The 18,184-nt window shown below is 46.0% G+C and overlaps 1 protein-coding gene across 1 annotated transcript in view; it reads left to right on the top strand.

Moving 5' to 3' along the window:
* LOC115188029 (procollagen-lysine,2-oxoglutarate 5-dioxygenase 2) overlaps positions 1–18,184 on the top strand; it is a gene marked incomplete at its 5' end in the record, with an annotated part of 51,079 nt that overhangs the window by 27,308 nt on the left and 5,587 nt on the right. The window contains 4 exon segments of the mRNA XM_029747067.1: positions 1,346–1,447; positions 11,047–11,172; positions 11,360–11,481; positions 14,877–14,981. Of these exon segments, the coding sequence (XP_029602927.1) occupies positions 1,346–1,447; positions 11,047–11,172; positions 11,360–11,481; positions 14,877–14,981 (455 nt within the window).

Below are 18,184 nucleotides of genomic sequence, written 5' to 3'. Positions count from 1 at the left end.
CAGTATGACCTGCCTAGCTGCTAGTGATCCATCTATACAGTATGACCTGCCTAGCTGCTAGTGATCCATCTATACAGTATGACCTGCCTAGCTGCTAGTGATCCATCTATACAGTATGACCTGCCTAGCTGCTAGTGATCCATCTATACAGTATGACCTGCCTAGCTGCTAGTGATCCATCTATACAGTATGACCTGCCTAGCTGCTAGTGATCCATCTATACAGTATGACCTGCCTAGCTGCTAGTGATCCATCTATACAGTATGACCTGTCTAGTTGCTAGTGATCCATCTATACAGCATGACCTGCCTAGTTGCTAGTGATCCATCTATACAGTATGACCTGCCTAGCTGCTAGTGATCCATCTATACAGTATGACCTGCCTAGTTGCTAGTGATCCATCTATACAGCATGACCTGCCTAGTTGCTAGTGATCCATGTATACAGTATGACCTGCCTAGTTGCTAGTGATCCATCTATACAGTATGACCTGCCTAGTTGCTAGTGATCCATCTATACAGTATGACCTGCCTAGCTGCTAGTGATCCATCTATACAGTTTGACCTGCCTAGCTGCTAGTGATCCATCTATACAGTATGACCTGCCTAGCTGCTTGTGATCCATCTATACAGTATGACCTGCCTAGCTGCTAGTGATCTATCTATACAGTATGACCTGCCTAGCTGCTAGTAATCTATACAGTATGACCTGCCTAGTTGCTAGTGATCCATCTATACAGTATGACCTGCCTAGCTGCTAGTGATCCATCTATACAGTATGACCTGCCTAGCTGCTAGTGATCCATCTATACAGTATGACCTGCCTAGCTGCTAGTGATCCATCTATACAGTATGACCTGCCTAGCTGCTAGTGATCCATCTATACAGTATGACCTGCCTAGCTGCTAGTGATCCATCTATACAGTATGACCTGCCTAGCTGCTAGTGATCCATCTATACAGTATGACCTGCCTAGCTGCTAGTGATCCATCTATACAGTATGACCTGCCTAGTTGCTAGTGATTGACTTCAGAAGGGAGAATAATTACCTCTATTCCTCTCCTATGACCGGTCTGTGACCTCTCAGTCCAGACTGACATTCCTGGTGCTCTGCTCAGAAGTAGTGCACTATGTAAGGAATAGAGTGCTATTTTGGATGCAGCCTATTGAACATACTACCGTAGTAAATCACTAGTAAACACAGACTACCACCAAAACACCAATGTGAAATATACTGTTCTATTAATACTAGATGAAACTTTGTTGCAAAGGACAAATCAACATAGTATGACAATGGGGTTTGTTGATGATTCATGATCCGATCTATTTGTTCATTTTTTTTTCAGATGTATTTGAACTATCTAGGAAACTACATCCCCAACTCGTGGAACTATGAGAGAGGCTGTGGCGTCTGTGACCACAACATGGTGGATTTGTCTCAGCTCAAAGTGAGTGAACCACACAAATCCAAATCTTCTCGTCTTCCCTCTCCTCCTCCCTCTCCTCCTCTTCTCCTTTCCTCCTCTCCTCCTCTCCTCGTCTCCTCTTCCCTCTCCTCCTCCCTCTCCTCCTCTTCTCCTCCTCTCGTCTTCCCTCTCCTCCTCCCTCTCCTTCTCTTCTCTCCTCTTCCTTCTTCTCCTCTCCTCCTCTCCTCTTCCCTCTCCTCCTCCCTCTCCTCCTCCTCTCCTCTTCCCTCCTTCCCTTCTTCTCTCCTCTTCCCTCTCCTTCTCTTCTTCTCTCCTCTTCCTTCTCCTTCTCTTCTCCTCTCCTCCTCTCCTCTTCCCTCTCCTCCTCCCTCTCCTCCTCTTCTCCTTTCCTCCTCTCCTCCTCTCCTCGTCTCCTCTTCCCTCTCCTCCTCCCTCTCCTCCTCTTCTCCTCCTCTCGTCTTCCCTCTCCTCCTCCCTCTCCTTCTCTTCTCTCCTCTTCCTTCTTCTCCTCTCCTCCTCTCCTCCTCCCTCTCCTCCTCTTCTCCTTTCCTCCTCTCCTCCTCTCCTTCTCTCCTCCTCTCCTCTTCCCTCCTTCCCTTCTTCTCTCCTCTTCTCCTCTCCTTCTCTTCTCCTCTCCTACAAATGTCACTGTAAATACAACCCATATTTATGTGTATTTATTTTCCCTTTTGTACTTTAGCTATTTGCACACTGTATATGGAAATAATATGACATTTGTAAGGTCTTTAATATTTAGGAACTTCTGTGAGTGTAATGTTTACTGTACATTTTGGTTTATTTTAATTTTGTTTATGATCCATTTCACTTGCTTTGGCAATGTTAACATATGTATCCCATGCCAATGAAGCACTTAAATTGAATTGAATTGAGAGAGAGAGAGAGAGATATAGAGACCTAGAGGGAAAGAGAGAGAGAGATTGATTGAGTGGTGTGATAAGCCAGACATCACATGCTTCTCTCTTTATCTATCTATCAATCAAATGTATTGATAAAGCCCTTGTATTTATAAAGCAATGCAGATGTAGAAGCACGGTGGCTAGGAAAAACTGCCTAGAAAAGGCAGGAACCTATGAAGAAACCAAGAGAGGAACCAGGCTCTGAGGGGTGGCCAGTCCTCTTCTGGCTGTGCCAGGTGGAGATTATAAGAGTACATGGCCATTAAGCCTAGATTGTTCTTCAAGATGTTCAAACGTTCATAGATGACCGGCAGGGTCAAATAATAATCACAGTGGTTGTAGAGGGTGCAACAGGTCAGCATTTCAGGAGTAATTGCCAGTTGGCTTTTCATAGCCGATCATTCATTCAGATGTCGAGACAGCAGGTCCGGGACAGGTAGCACGTTTAGTGAACAGGTCAGGGTTCCATAGCCGCAGGCAGAACAGTTGAAACTGTAGCAGCAGCACGACCAGGTGGACTGTGGACGGACAGGAAAGAAAGAGAGATCCTCAGCTCTGTCATCTAACATTTTCTACTACTTGTGTAACAGTTTTCCTTCTGTCCCTCTCCTCCCCACCTACCTGGGCTCAAACCAGGGACCCTTTGCACACATTGACAACAGTCACCCTCAACACATCGTTACCTCTCGCTCCACAAAAGCCACGGCCCTTGCAGAGCAAGGGGAACAACTACTTCAAGGTCTCAGAGCGAGTGACGTCACCCGATTGAAACGCTATTAGCGCGCACCACCGCTAACTAGCTAGCCGTTTCACACCGGTTACACCACCGCTAACTAGCTAGCCATTTCACATCGGTTACACTAGAGCCTCTGTTTCTCTTATATAATAATATTATCTCAACTGTATTGTGAAGCTCCTGCACCTAAATATAAAACAGTACCAGCACCTAAAATGACTAGCGGAATCTATTTCAGTCCAAGTCAAGCACTGATAAGAAGTAATAAGGTGGGACTATTTTAGGATGTTTCCACTGGATCACATGTTTCCCTTTCACGCTGAGTGGTTGTCGAAAGGGAGAGAGCTGGAAAGAGGTTTCAAATACATCGAGGAACTATGGTAATTCTCAATGGATGTAAAAACAGACTTTGTTTGCTTGCTGTTTTGAGGTGAATAAAACATTTACTTTGAGAAGTTCCACAGGTCGTTAGTGGTGGGGCGTTAAGCCAATCAGAAATACCATCAGATCCCCACATTTATATGCCCTACGTTTACGTGCAGTGAGAATTGTTTCCGGGTGGGTAACCACGGTAACTTAGCCCGGTGGATACAACGCCCGCTGAGCAGGACCATTAAATACAGGGCTGGTTTGACAGTGACACCCATTTAAGTGAAGCTCAATGAAAAACCCCAAAAACCCATGTCCTGCACCACAGCAGCTCTCTGCTTCCTCTGTCTAGAGTGGCTCTCAGACACTTCTGCTATTTTAATAAGGGTCTGTAGGGACACAGGAACGGTCATTGTTGGGCTGGGAGGGTTACACACAGACACACAGACAGAGATACAGACAGACAGAGATACACACAGACAGAGATACAGACAAACAGAGATACACACAGACACACAAACACACAAACAGAGATACAGACAGACAGACAGACAGACAGACAGACAGACAGACAGACAGACAGACAGACAGACAGACAGACAGACAGACAGACAGACAGACAGACAGACAGACAGACAGACCAAGAGATACACACAAACAGAGACAGACAGACAGACAGACAGACAGACAGACAGACAGACAGACAGACAGACAGACAGACAGACAGATACACACAGACACACAGACAGATACACACAGACACAGACAGAAAACACACAGACAGATACACACAGACACAAACAGAGAGAAACAGACACACAGACATTTTTTTTTAATGTACTCTACCTGAGTGGGTGATCTTCCTGTCTGTTTCTACACCCCTCGGGGTTGTGCGGTGGAGGGGATCTTGGTAGGCTATACTCAGTGTCTCCCGACACCCCCCCCTCTCATCCTCCAGTATCTATTCTGTAATATCTCTCTCTCTCTCTCTCTGTCTCTCTCTGTCTGTCTCTCTCTGTTTCTCTCTGTCTCTCTCTCTCTGTCTCTCTCTGTCTCTCTCTCTCTGTCTCTCTCTCTCTGTCTCTCTCTCTCTGTCTCTCTCTGTCTCTCTCTGTCTGTCTCTCTCTGTTTCTCTCTGTCTCTCTCTCTCTGTCTCTCTCTGTCTCTCTCTCTCTGTCTCTCTCTCTCTGTCTCTCTCTGTCTCTCTCTCTCTGTCTCTCTCTCTCTGTCTCTCTCTCTCTCTGTCTCTCTCTGTCTCTCTCTCTCTCTCTCTCTCTCTCTCTCAGTGCTTGAGCCCTAGGACCATGTCTCAGGACTACCTGGCCGTCCTCTCCTGATGTAAAGCACTGCTTGTTGTCCATTGCGCAAATAGCCTACAACCGTGTCTGTCCTGAGCTCACTGGCGCAGGAAACTCTGTGAGGGCTCAGAATATTTTATACAATGTTGCAGGTTTACTAGTGGGCCAGACCCAAGTTAATATTTCATACAATGTTTCTAGTTCCTTGCAGACAGACCATGTGCAACCAATGTGATTCATATTTATTTTCATCAGGATATTTATTTTCATCAGGATGTTTTATACCTGCAGGCTGCGATGTTTTTATTTGTTGGCTTTATGTTGTCTATTTTTACATAGTTGCAAATGGCAATAGAAGTTACTTTTAGATTTGTATAATTTTCATTTAGATTTGGATAGAATTTAGATTTTTGGAGATTTAGATTTTATTTAACCTTTTATTTAACTGGGCAAGTCAGTTAAGAACAAATTCTTATTTACAATGACGGCCTACACCGGCCAAACCCAGACGACGCTGGGCCAATTGTGCGCCGCCCTATGGGACTCCCAATCACGGCTGGTTGTGATACAGCCCAGAATCGAACCAGGGTCTGTAGTGACGCCTCTAGCACTGAGATGCAGTGCCACTTGGGAGCCCCGATATATATGAAGACGTTATTATACATTAAGTGAAACAGTTCCATGAAAATGTGCATATGAAAACCATAACTGGCACGCAGATCGATAGAAATTGTAAGATAGTTTGGCATTCCACATGAGAAAGGTTTCTGACTCACGTGTAGCCTTTTACCTGCACATCTTGTCATGATGTGTGTTTTGTCCTATATATATATATATATATATATATATATATATATATTTATTTATTTTTTATCCCAGCCCCTGTCCCCGCCGGAGGCCTTTTGCCTTTTGGTAGGCCGTCATTGTAAATAACAATTTGTTCTTGACTGACTTGCATAGTTAACTAAAGGTTAAATATTAAAATATAAATGTAAAAAATGTACTGGCAACTTCAGGAGAGTAATGGCAGAATCTGCGAAAGCCAGCAGGAGCGGGAGGAGAATGGTTGGGTCAGGTGAAGTTTTTTTTCTTCTGGTTATCTAGATCTCTGGCGCCCTCTTGAGAGATTTGTCTTATTTCATCAAACTATAAGCTTAAAGCATCAGACAAGCTCAATGCATATAGTTGATGTTATTAAAACACATAGGGTGTATATATATATATATATATATCCTTTTTTTTTGTTCATATATATATATGGAAAAATACACATCCAAACATTTCGAAAGAACAGATGACTTTAGGTCAACCAATATTTTTTAACTGTCAGGGACAACCCCAGTCTTTATAGACATATCAGTGACAGGACTAAGAACTGTCTCTGTAGACATATCCGTGACAGGAGTAAGAACTGTCTCTAGACATATCAGTGACAGGACTAAGAACTGTCTGTCTCTATAGACATATCAGTGACAGGAGTAAGAACTATCTCTAACAGTGACTGTCTACTTCGTTGTCTGTCTGTCCATCTCTCCTCCCCTCTTTCGCTCCATTTTTCACTTCATTCAGGGATATAAACATAGACATGGGGAATGGTTAGAAGCTTGGATGGTAAACAGAATACATCATCAAGCACATGTGGATCTGAACACCCCGCTACACCGCTGTCTCCAGAGAGCCTCTATTCCTCCTCAGAGACTTTACTGTGTGAGATCTATGAATGGATGTATTCACTCTGTCTATTTGACTGTGACTGGAGCAAACTCAAACCAACCCAGCTGTATAAATGACATCTTTGGGAGAATCTCTAGAAGACGTCTTCAATGAACCATCCACTGCCATTGAATATGATGAACGGACAAATCCTCAGAAATCCTGCCTCTCATTTGCTTGATAATGGGCAGGGTATTAGAAGCTGAGGGTAAGCGGCAATATTTCACACTGCTGTGCTATTTAGAGGCATATTTACTGGACCATACTGAAGGTTGGATGGTTCAGAGAAAGATTTACTGGACTCTGGGACCTGTGTGGAGGTCAGAGGGTCCCAACAGTTTCAACAGAGAGGTTCAAGAACATTGTCCCCGCTGTGTCCTGTGAGTGAGTGATAGAGAGGGAGAGAGAGAGAGATGCCCTGGCTGTATGTGAGGGATAAGGGGTAAGCTCAGGTCACGTCCCAGGCCGGGCCTCCTTGCTATGTATACTGTGGTTTTGGGACAGGGCCTAGGTCCTAGCAGCACAAAGACACATTGTTGTTGCTGACCCTCTAACGTCTGAAGGCTTGGTCTCTGTAGGCGGAGCTCTTGTCCTGCCTTCTCCGAGACTCTGCAGGATCCTTCCCTCTCTTTTCCTTTACCTTGTCTTTTCTTCATTTCTTTCTGTCCTTCCTGTCCGTAACAATTTAAGGTGCCCTCTGGCTTGGTCACTGGGGTGCCACTTCCATCCTTGGAAGTTCTAGAACTCATTAGTGATCACGAAACTCGCAAATTAGATCTTTTTTTCATCCCTGTCCGGCTGGCCCAGGCCTGGTCTTTAGCCTGGTCAGGAGGAGGGAGGCCCTGTAAAGCTGTGTGGACTGGAGAATCAGAGAGTCATAGGAAACAACTCTCTCCTCTGTCTACTGTCTCTTCAGGGAGGGACCAGCTCTCAACCTCTTCAGAGAGGGACAAGCATGCTTACTTACAAGCCCTTAACCAACAGTGCAGTTCAAGAAGAGTTAAGAAAATATTTTCCAAATAAACTAAAACATTATAAAAAGTAACAATATAATAACAATAACGAGGCTATATTCAGGGAGTACCGGTACCGAGTCAGTGTGGAGGGGTATAGGTTAGTTGAGGTAATTTGTACATGTAGGTTGGGGTGACGTGGCTATGCATAGATTATAAACAGCGAGTAGCAGCATTGTAAAAAACAAATGGGAGGTGGGGTGTCAATGTAAATAGTCCAGTGGCCAATTGATTAATTGTTCAGCAGTCTTATGGCTTGCGGGTAGAAGATGTTTACGGAGCCTTTTGGTCCTAGACTTGGCTCTCCGGTACTGCTTGCCATGAGGTAGCAGAGAAAACAGTCTATGACTTGGGTGACTGGAGTCTCTGACAATTTTATGGGCTTTCCTCTGACACCGCCTAGTATATAAGTCCTGGATGGCAGGAAGCTTGGCCCCAGTGATGTACTGGGCTGTACTCACTAGCCTCTGTAGCGCCTTACGGTCAGATGCCGAGCAGTTGCCATACCAGGCGGTGATGCAACCGGTCAGGATGCTCTCGATGGTGCAGCTGTAGAATTATTTGAGGATCTGGGGACCCATGCCAAATCCTTTTCAGTGTCTTCAGGGAGGTTCCCACTCTCACATCATTTCATTGAGTCTAAACAGACAGACATTGCTCTTCTCTGTTGTTGTTGTCAATTATAGTTTGATTGTACATGTTGCAGGTGTTGTTAACTTTTAGAACGCGTGTCATTTTCTGTTTATGATTATTAATGAAGTAAAGTGTTAGTAAAAGTGAGAAATGATGTTAGTGAATAAAAATACCTAATTGGATGAGTTATTGAAAACAGCGGTAACACTTTATGTGGATATGATCTACAACAGTGGTCACCAACCTTTTTCTGAGACGAGATCACTTCCTGAATCGAAAAGCAAGCTAAGATCTACTGTTCAGATGTTTTTCTTTACATTAACCTCAGACAAAGAGTTCTGTAGGAATGAGGTTTGGGCAGTAGGCCTAAGAGATTATCACAGCATATTGGCTTATATGATTGGCTTGCCAATATTGTTAATCAGACCATATTATATTTCAAAACTCGAGCTTTGATGACAAAATAGATCAGTTGGTTTAGCACTTGTGGACTGATGGTACCTGCATCTGATGGTCAACATGGTCAAACCACGACGTCAGTGATCTTCAGGTCGAAAGGTCAGAGCTCTAGAAAGATGCCAGAGTTTCCGACTTGGTATTCTATTTTAATAATAAAAAACGCAGGGCTGTCGATACCTGGCTACTGATGGGCTGTCGATACCTGGCTACTGATGGGCTGTCGATACCTGGCTACTGATGGGCTGTCGATACCTGGCTACTGATGGGCTGTCGATACCTGGCTACTGATGGGCTGTCGATACCTGGCTACTGATGGGCTGTCGATACCTGGCTACTGATGGGCTGTCGATACCTGGCTACTGATGGGCTGTCGATACCTGGCTACTGATGGGCTGTCGATACCTGGCTACTGATTCATTGCAGCTGCAGTCCGAGCGGAAGTAGGGAGAAGCGCGTTTTGTTATAGTGTTGAATAAAAACATTGACGGTGCTGAATATAAACTTAAACATGATCTCAGTCATAAAAACAGCAGCTCTTTGCTGTATTCGTTGACAGTTATTAAATCTGACGTAGGCTAGTAGCCTATTAAACTTGGCTGTGGTCAGGGTCATGGAAGCTCTGTAGCCACTGAGCTATCCGATTCTGCAGCACAGTAGGTGCACTCGGTTTAGTCACAGATTTGCCGGTCTGCCGTGTAGGGGGAGTTTGTCTCATGGGAATACTCTGCTAGACTTTTGAATCAAGTGCACCTTCCGGCAACAGCTCAACACCATTTTTAAAAAAAAAGGAGCTCAAGTCTTTATCGTTCGTTGGCTTTTCTAAAGAAATATTTGGTGATCGACTAGGAATTATTTTTATTTTACTTTTATTTAACCAGGTAGGCCAGTTGAGAACAAGTTCTCATTTACAACTGCGACCTGGCCAAGATAAAGCAAAGCAGTGCGACACAAACAACAACACAGAGTTACACATGGAATAAACAAACGTACAGTCAATAACAATAGATAAATCTATATACAGTGTGTGCAAATGGAGTAAGGAGGTAAGGCAATAAATAGGCCACAGTAGTGAAGTAATTACAATTTAGCAGATTAACACTGGAGTGATAAATATGCAGATGATGATGTGCAAGTAGAGATACTGGTGTGCAAAAGAGCAACAAAAGTAAATAAAACAATATGGGGATGAGGTAGTTGGATGGGCTATTTACAGATGGACTGTGTACAGCTGCAGTGATCTGTGAGCTGCTCAGACAGCTGATGCTTAAAGTTAGTGAGGGAGATATTTCTCCCGCGGACCTGATCAAACCACCCGCGGACCAAATCAAACCACCCGGCGGACCAAATCAAACCACCCGCGGGCAAATCAAACCACCCGCGGACCAAATCAAACCACCCACAGACCAAATCAAACCACCCACGGACCAAATCAAACCACCCACGGGCCAAATCAAACCACCTGCGGGCCAAATCAAACCACCCACAGGCCAAATCAAACCACCCGCGGACCAAATCAAACCACCCACGGGCCAAATCAAACCACCCGCGGACCAGATAAAACCACCCACGGACCAAATCAAACCACCCATGGGCCAAATAAAACCACCCACGGGCCAAATCAAACCACCCGCGGACCAAATCAAACCACCCGCGGGCCAAATAAAACCACCCGCGGCCCAAATCAAACCACCCGCGGGCCAAATCAAACCACCCACGGGCCAAATAAAACCACCCGCGGACCAAATCAAACCACCCACAGACCAAATCAAACCACCCACGGACCAAATCAAACCACCCACGGGCCAAATCAAACCACCTGCGGGCCAAATCAAACCACCCACAGGCCAAATCAAACCACCCGCGGACCAAATCAAACCACCCACGGGCCAAATCAAACCACCCGCGGACCAGATAAAACCACCCACGGACCAAATCAAACCACCCATGGGCCAAATAAAACCACCCACGGGCCAAATCAAACCACCCGCGGACCAAATCAAACCACCCGCGGGCCAAATAAAACCACCCGCGGCCCAAATCAAACCACCCGCGGGCCAAATCAAACCACCCACGGGCCAAATAAAACCACCCGCGTGCCAAATCAAACCACCCACGGGCCAAATCAAACCACCCGCGGCCCAAATCAAACCACCCACGGGCCAAATAAAACCACCCGCGTGCCAAATCAAACCACCCACGGGCCAAATAAAACCACCCGCGGACCAAATCAAACCTTCCGCGGACCAAATCAAACCACCCGCGGGCCAGATAAAACCACCCGCGGGCCAAATTCGTCACGTTGGGGAACCCTACCTTAACCTTAACCCTTATTCTAACCCTAATCTTAACAAGCAGTTGCTTATCAACAGATTTGTTGACAGAAAATCCTGACAATCCAAATAAAATGTGACCAGAACAGATTTTCATTACTGCAATGTGTTTGGTAAGTGTTGTTTAATAACAGTATGTCTTGTATCAACAGGAGTATCCCACTGTGATGGTTGGAGTGTTCATCGAACAGCCCACTCCTTTCCTCTCTCAATTCTTCCAGAGACTTGTGACCCTCGACTACCCCAAACATAAACTTAACGTCTTCGTTCATAACAATGTGAGTATGGAGTATCTGCAGCTGGACCTTGGCTCTGGATCGACTCAGTATGGCAGAGTGCAAGACACAGCTTCCAACCACATCCTCTTCTCTCTCTCTCAGCTCTCTATAATTTAACTGTAATATTAGTAATAATTCTATGTCTCTCTGTCTCTCGGTTTCTCGTTCTCTCTCTCTCTCTCTGTAGGAGGTTTACCATGAGAGACACATCCAGAAGTTTTGGGAGGAAAATAAAGACGTGTTCAACAGCTTCAAGGTTGTGGGTCCGGAGGAGAACTTGAGCCAAGGAGAGGCCAGGAATATGGGCATGTACGTACGCTACCCGACCTGTGTGTATGTGTGATTCATCTAGTTGGGTGTGTCCCCGTCTCTCTTCCCTAAACCTTCCCCCCTCACCTCACCTCAGAGAGACTAGGGCCCCTAAACCTTCCCCCTCACCTCACCTCAGAGAGACTAGGGCCCCTAAACCTTCCCCCTCACCTCACCTCAGAGAGACTAGGGCCCCTAAACCTTCCCCCCTCACCTCACCTCAGAGAGACTAGGGCCCCTAAACCTTCCCTCCTCACCTCACCTCAGAGAGACTAGGGCCCCTAAACCTTCCCCCTCACCTCACCTCAGAGAGACTAGGGCCCCTAAACCTTCCCCCCTCAGCTCAGAGAGACTAGGGCCCCTAAACCTTCCCCCCTCACCTCAGAGAGACTAGGGCCCCTAAACCTTCCCCCATCACCTCACCTCAGAAAGACTAGGGCCCCTAAACCTTCCCCCTCACCTCAGAGAGACTAGGGCCCCTAAACCTTCCCCCTCACCTCACCTCAGAGAGACTAGGGCCCCTAAACCTTCCCCCCTCACCTCACCTCAGAGAGACTAGGGCCCCTAAACCTTCCCCCCTCACCTCACCTCAGAGAGACTAGGGCCCCTAAACCTTCCCCCCTCACCTCACTTCAGAGAGACTAGGGCCCCTAAACCTCCCGCCTCACCTCAGAGAGACTAGGGCCCCTAAACCTTCCCCCTCACCTCACCTCAGAGAGACTAGGGCCCCTAAACCTTCCACCTCACCTCAGAGAGACTAGGGCCCCTAAACCTTCCCCCCTCACCTCAGAGAGACTAGGGCCCCTAAACCTTCCACCTCACCTCAGAGAGACTAGGGCCCCTAAACCTTCCCCCTCACCTCACCTCAGAGAGACTAGGGCCCCTAAACCTTCCACCTCACCTCAGAGAGACTAGGGCCCCTAAACCTTCCCCCTCACCTCAGAAAGACTAGGGCCCCTAAACCTTCCCACCACATCTCACCTCGGAGAGACTAGGGCCCCTAAACCTTCCCCCCTCACCTCAGAATGAACTGTCTAGCTTAGCCTGTTCCCAGATCTGTATGAACTGTCTAGCTGCGTGACAACAAACATAGGACTAGGCAAGACAGCACAAACAGATCTGGCACCAGGCTACGTTGGGAGTCCCATAGGGTGGCGCACAATTGGCCCAGCGTTGTCCAGGTTTGGCCGGTGTAGGCCATCATTGTAATTAAGAATTTGTTCTTAACTGACTTAGCAAGTTAAATAAAGGTTAAAAAAAGGTTAGACAGCACAAACACATCTGGCACCAGGCTAGGTTAGACAACACAAACAGATCTGACCCCAGGCTAGGTTAGACAGCACAAACAGATCTGACACCAGGCTAGGTTAGACAACACAAACAGATCTGACTCCAGGCTAGGTTAGACAACACAAACAGATCTGACTCCAGGCTAGGTTAGACAACACAAACGGATCTGACTGCAGGCTAGGTTAGACAACACAAACAGATCTGACCCCAGGCTAGGTTAGACGGCACAAACAGATCTGACACCAGGCTAGGTTAGACGGCACAAACAGATCTGACACCAGGCTAGGTTAGACAACACAAACAGATCTGGCACCAGGCTAGGTTAGACAGCACAAACAGATCTGACTCCAGGCTAGGTTAGACAACACAAACAGATCTGACACCAGGCTAGGTTAGACAGCACAACCAGATCTGGCACCAGGCTAGGTTAGACAACACAAAACAGATCTGACTCCAGGCTAGGTTAGACAGCACAAACAGATCTGACTCCAGGCTAGGTTAGACAACACAAACAGATCTGACTCCAGGCTAGGTTAGGCAACACAAAAAGATCTGACTCCAGGCTAGGTTAGATAACACAAACAGATCTGACTCCAGGCTACGTTAGACAACACAAACGGATCTGACCCCAGGCTAGGGCAGACAACACAAAGAGATCTGGCACCAGGCTTGGTTAGACAACACAAACGGATCTGACTCCAGGCTAGGTTAGACAACACAAACAGATCTGACACCAGGCTAGGTTAGACAACACAAACAGATCTGACCCCAGGCTAGGTTAGACAACACAAACAGATCTGACTCCAGGCTAGGTTAGACAACACAAACAGATCTGACACCAGGCTAGGTTAGACAACACAAACAGATCTGACTCCAGGCTAGGTTAGACAACACAAACAGATCTGACACCAGGCTAGGTTAGACAACACAAACAGATCTGACACCAGGCTAGGTTAGACAACACAAACAGATCTGACTCCAGGCTCTCAATGAACTAATTGAACTATCACAGAGAGAGCATGCCAATGTTTTAGATCACTAGACAGGACAAGACAGAGTAGGACAGGACAGGATGGGCATGACAGGACAGGGAAGGACGCGATAGGTTGGGACAGGATGGGACAGGACAGATCGGGACAGGACAGGGAAGGACGCGATAGGTTGGGACGGGACAGGACAGGACAGGACAGGGAAGGACAGGGCAGGTCGGGACAGGACAGGGAAGGACAGGACAGGGAAGGACGTGGTAGGTTGGGACAGGACGGGACAGGACAGGGCAGGTCGGGACAGGACAGGACAGGGAAGGACAGGACGGGGAAGGACAGGACAGGACAGGGAAGGACAGGACAGGGAAGGACGTGGTAGGTTGGGACAGGACGGGACAGGGCAGGTCGGGACAGGACAGGGCAGGTCGGGACAGGACAGGGCAGGTCGGGACAGGACAGGGCAGGTCGGGACAGGACAGGGCAGGTCGGGACAGGACAGGGCAGGTCGGGAAAGGACAGGACAGGATGGGCATGACAGGACAGGGAAGGACGCGATAGGTTGGGACAGGATGGGACAGGACAGATCGGGACAGGACAGGGAAGGACGCGATAGGTTGGGACAGGATGGGACAGGGCAGGTCGGGACAGGACAGGGCAGGTCTGGGTGTTCCCCCATTATTCACAATCCTCTCTAAGGGTTATCAGTGGTCTGTAATCTTCAAATGAATATACAGTACATAAGCCTCAATTACACCCTTCATTGAGAACTGAATCTCTGTAGTAGGGAATTAGTAGTGTTTTATTTAGGCTCTAATCATTGGAAACTTGCAGAGTACAGTAGGACTTATGGTAAAGTATATGTTTTGTATCTAATCTACCTATCGTTATGTTGTCCGTTTAAATTGATCATTGATCTCTAATTGATCAATCTCCCTATCATTGATTGATTACTCTTCTACATGTCTAGTGCGTAGGGAGTAGGTCCATATGTGATGACTAAATGTATCTCATTTAAGACTTCAAAGTATCTGCTTGGTAGCTCATCAGGCCATCGTTTATATTATAATTATAATTAATCAATGATTGATTAGACTTATTTCCTCCGTGTCTATACCCAAGGGGGCTGTGTCGTAAGGACCCAAGCTGTGACTACTACTTCAGTATGGACGCTGACGTGATGCTCACCAACAGACAGACCCTGAGGATCCTCATCGAGCAGAACAGGTGTGTTACCGTATTTCTGTCTCAGGCCATTTTAACAGGTGTGTTACTGTATTTCTGTCTCAGGCCATTTGAAAAGGTGTGTTACCGTATTTCTGTCTCAGGCCATTTTAACAGGTGTGTTACCGTATTTCTGTCTCAGGCCATTTGAAAAGGTGTGTTACCGTATTTCTGTCTCTGGCCATTTGAAAAGGTGTGTTACCGTATTTCTGTCTCTGGCCATTTGAAAAGGTGTGTTACTGTATTTCTGTCTCAGGCCATTTGAACAGGTGTGTTACCGTATTTCTGTGTCAGGCCATTTGAAAAGGTGTGTTACCGTATTTCTGTCTCAGGCCATTTGAAAAGGTGTGTTACCGTATTTCTGTCTCAGGCCATTTGAACAGGTGTGTTACTGTATTTCTGTCTCAGGCCATTTGAAAAGGTGTGTTACTGTATTTCTGTCTCAGGCCATTTGAAAAGGTGTGTTACTGTATTTCTGTCTCAGGCCATTTTAAAAGGTGTGTTACTGTATTTCTGTCTCAGGCCATTTGAAAAGGTGTGTTATTGTATTTCTGCCTCAGGCCATTTGAACAGGAACAGGTATGTTATTGTATTTGTCTCAGGCGATTTGAACAGGTGTGTTACCGTATTTCTGTCTCAGACCATTTGAACAGGAACAGGTACGTTTTTGTATTTCTGTCTCAGGCCATTTGAAAAGGTGTGTTATTGTATTTCTGTCTCAGGCCATTTAACAGAAACAGGTGTATTACTGTATTTCTGTCTCAGGCCATTTGAACAGGAACAGGTATGTTATTGTATTTCTGTCCCAGGCCATTTGAACAAGAGCAGGTATGTTACTGTATTTCTGTCTCAGGCCATTTGAACAGAAACAGGTGTATTACTGTATTTCTGTCTCAGGCCATTTGAACAGGAACAGGTATGTTATTGTATTTCTGTTTCAGGCCATTTGAACAGGAACAGGTGTGTTACTGTATTTCTGTCTCAGGCCATTTGAACAGGAACAGGTATGGTGTTTTTATATTGTTGTGGCTGTTACTCTACAGAGGGATCGTCATAGGGACAGGAATCTCAATGATCTCAAATATGCAATGTTTATGTGTGTTCCATGGGTAATATAGAACAGGTATGTTACTGTATTATGTGCGTTCCATGGGTAATATAGAACAGGTATGTTACTGTATTATGTGCGTTCCATGGGTAATATAGAACAGCTATGTTACTGTATTATGTATGTTCCATAGGCAATAGAGAACAGGTATGTTACTGTATTATGTGTGTTCCATGGGTAATATAGAACAGGTTTGTTACTGTATTATGTGCGTTCCATGGGTAATATAGAACAGGTTTGTTACTGTATTATGTGTGTTCCATAGGCAATAGAGAACAGGTATGTTACTGTATTATGTGTGTTCCATGGGTAATATAGAACAGCTATGTTACTGTATTATGTGTGTTCCATGGGTAATATAGAACAGGTATGTTACTGTATTATGTGCGTTCCATGGGTAATATAGAACAGGTATGTTACTGTATTATGGATGTTCCATGGGTAATATAGAACAGGTATGTTACTGTGTTATGTGCGTTCCATGGGTAATATAGAACAGGTATGTTACTGTATTATGTGTGTTCCATGGGTAATATAGAACAGGTATGTTACTGTATTATGTGCGTTCCATGGGTAATATAGAACAGGTTTGTTACTGTATTATGTGTGTTCCATGGGTAATATAGAACAGGTATGTTACTGTATTATGTGCGTTCCATGGGTAATATAGAACAGGTTTGTTACTGTATTATGTGCGTTCCATGGGTAATATAGAACAGGTATGTTACTGTATTATGTGTGATCCATGGGTAATATAGAACAGCTATGTTACTGTATTATGTGCGTTCCATGGGTAATATAGAACAGGTATGTTACTGTATTATGTGCGTTCCATGGGTAATATAGAACAGGTTTGTTACTGTATTATGTGCGTTCCATGGGTAATATAGAACAGGTTTGTTACTGTATTATGTGCGTTCCATGGGTAATATAGAACAGGTATGTTTATATTGTTGTTTGATTATTGTGACTGCTGCTCCATTTAAGTGTAGTGTATCTCATTATATTACTGTTGAAGGTTATATTACTGCTGAAGGTGATATTACTGGTGAAGGTTATATTACTGCTGAAGGTTATATTACTGCTGCAGGTTATATTACTGCTGAAGGTTATATTACTGCCGAAGGTTATATTACTGCTGAAGGTTATATTACTGCTGCAGGTTATATTACTGATGCAGACTGCTGAAGGTTATATTACTGCCGAAGGTTATATTACTGCCGAAGGTTATATTACTGCTGCAGACTGCTGCAGGTTATATTACTGCTGCAGGTTATATTACTGCTGAAGGTTATATTACTGCCGAAGGTTATATTACTGCTGAAGGTTATATTACTGCTGAAGGTTATATTACTGCTGCATATTATATTACTGTTGCAGACTGCTGAAGGTTATATTACTGCTGAAGGTTATATTACTGCTGAAGGTTATATTACTGCTGCAGGCCAGTAAGGTTGTATTTCTGCTGTAGGACGGTAAGGCCAGGTGGAAGGTTGGTTTCTCTACAGTTGTTGTTTTGCCTGTGGAGACCAACTGTAAGGTCCAGCGGTAGAGACCAGCGGTAGGGACCAGCGGTAGAGACCAGCGGTAGATACCAGCGGTAGATACCAGCGGTAGAGACCAGCGGTAGAGACCAGCGGTAGGGACCAGCGGTAGAGACCAGCGGTAGGGACCAGCGGTAGATACCAGCGGTAGGGACCAGCGGTAGGGTCCAGCGGTAGGGACCAGCGGTAGAGACCAGCGGTAGGGTCCAGCGGTAGAGACCAGCGGTAGGGACCAGCGGTAGAGACCAGCGGTAGGGTCCAGCGGTAGGGACCAGCGGTAGGGACCAGCGGTAGAGACCAGCGGTAGGAACCAGCGGTAGGAACCAGTCGTAGGGACCAGCGGTAGGGTCCAGCGGTAGGGTCCAGCGGTAGAGACCAGCTGTAGAGACCAGCGGTAGGGTCCAGCGGTAGGGACCAGCGGTAGGGTCCAGCGGTAGGGTCCAGCGGTAGGGTCCAGCGGTAGGGTCCAGCGGTAGAGACCAGCGGTAGAGACCAGAGGTAGAGACCAGCGGTAGGGACCAGTGGTAGGGACCAGCGGTAGGGTCTCTGCTGCT

The sequence above is a fragment of the Salmo trutta genome, unplaced genomic scaffold, assembly GCF_901001165.1.
Source record: "Salmo trutta unplaced genomic scaffold, fSalTru1.1, whole genome shotgun sequence".
In the NCBI taxonomy this organism is placed as follows: Eukaryota; Metazoa; Chordata; class Actinopteri; order Salmoniformes; family Salmonidae; genus Salmo; species Salmo trutta.
This window is presented reverse-complemented; position numbering and strand designations above follow the sequence as displayed.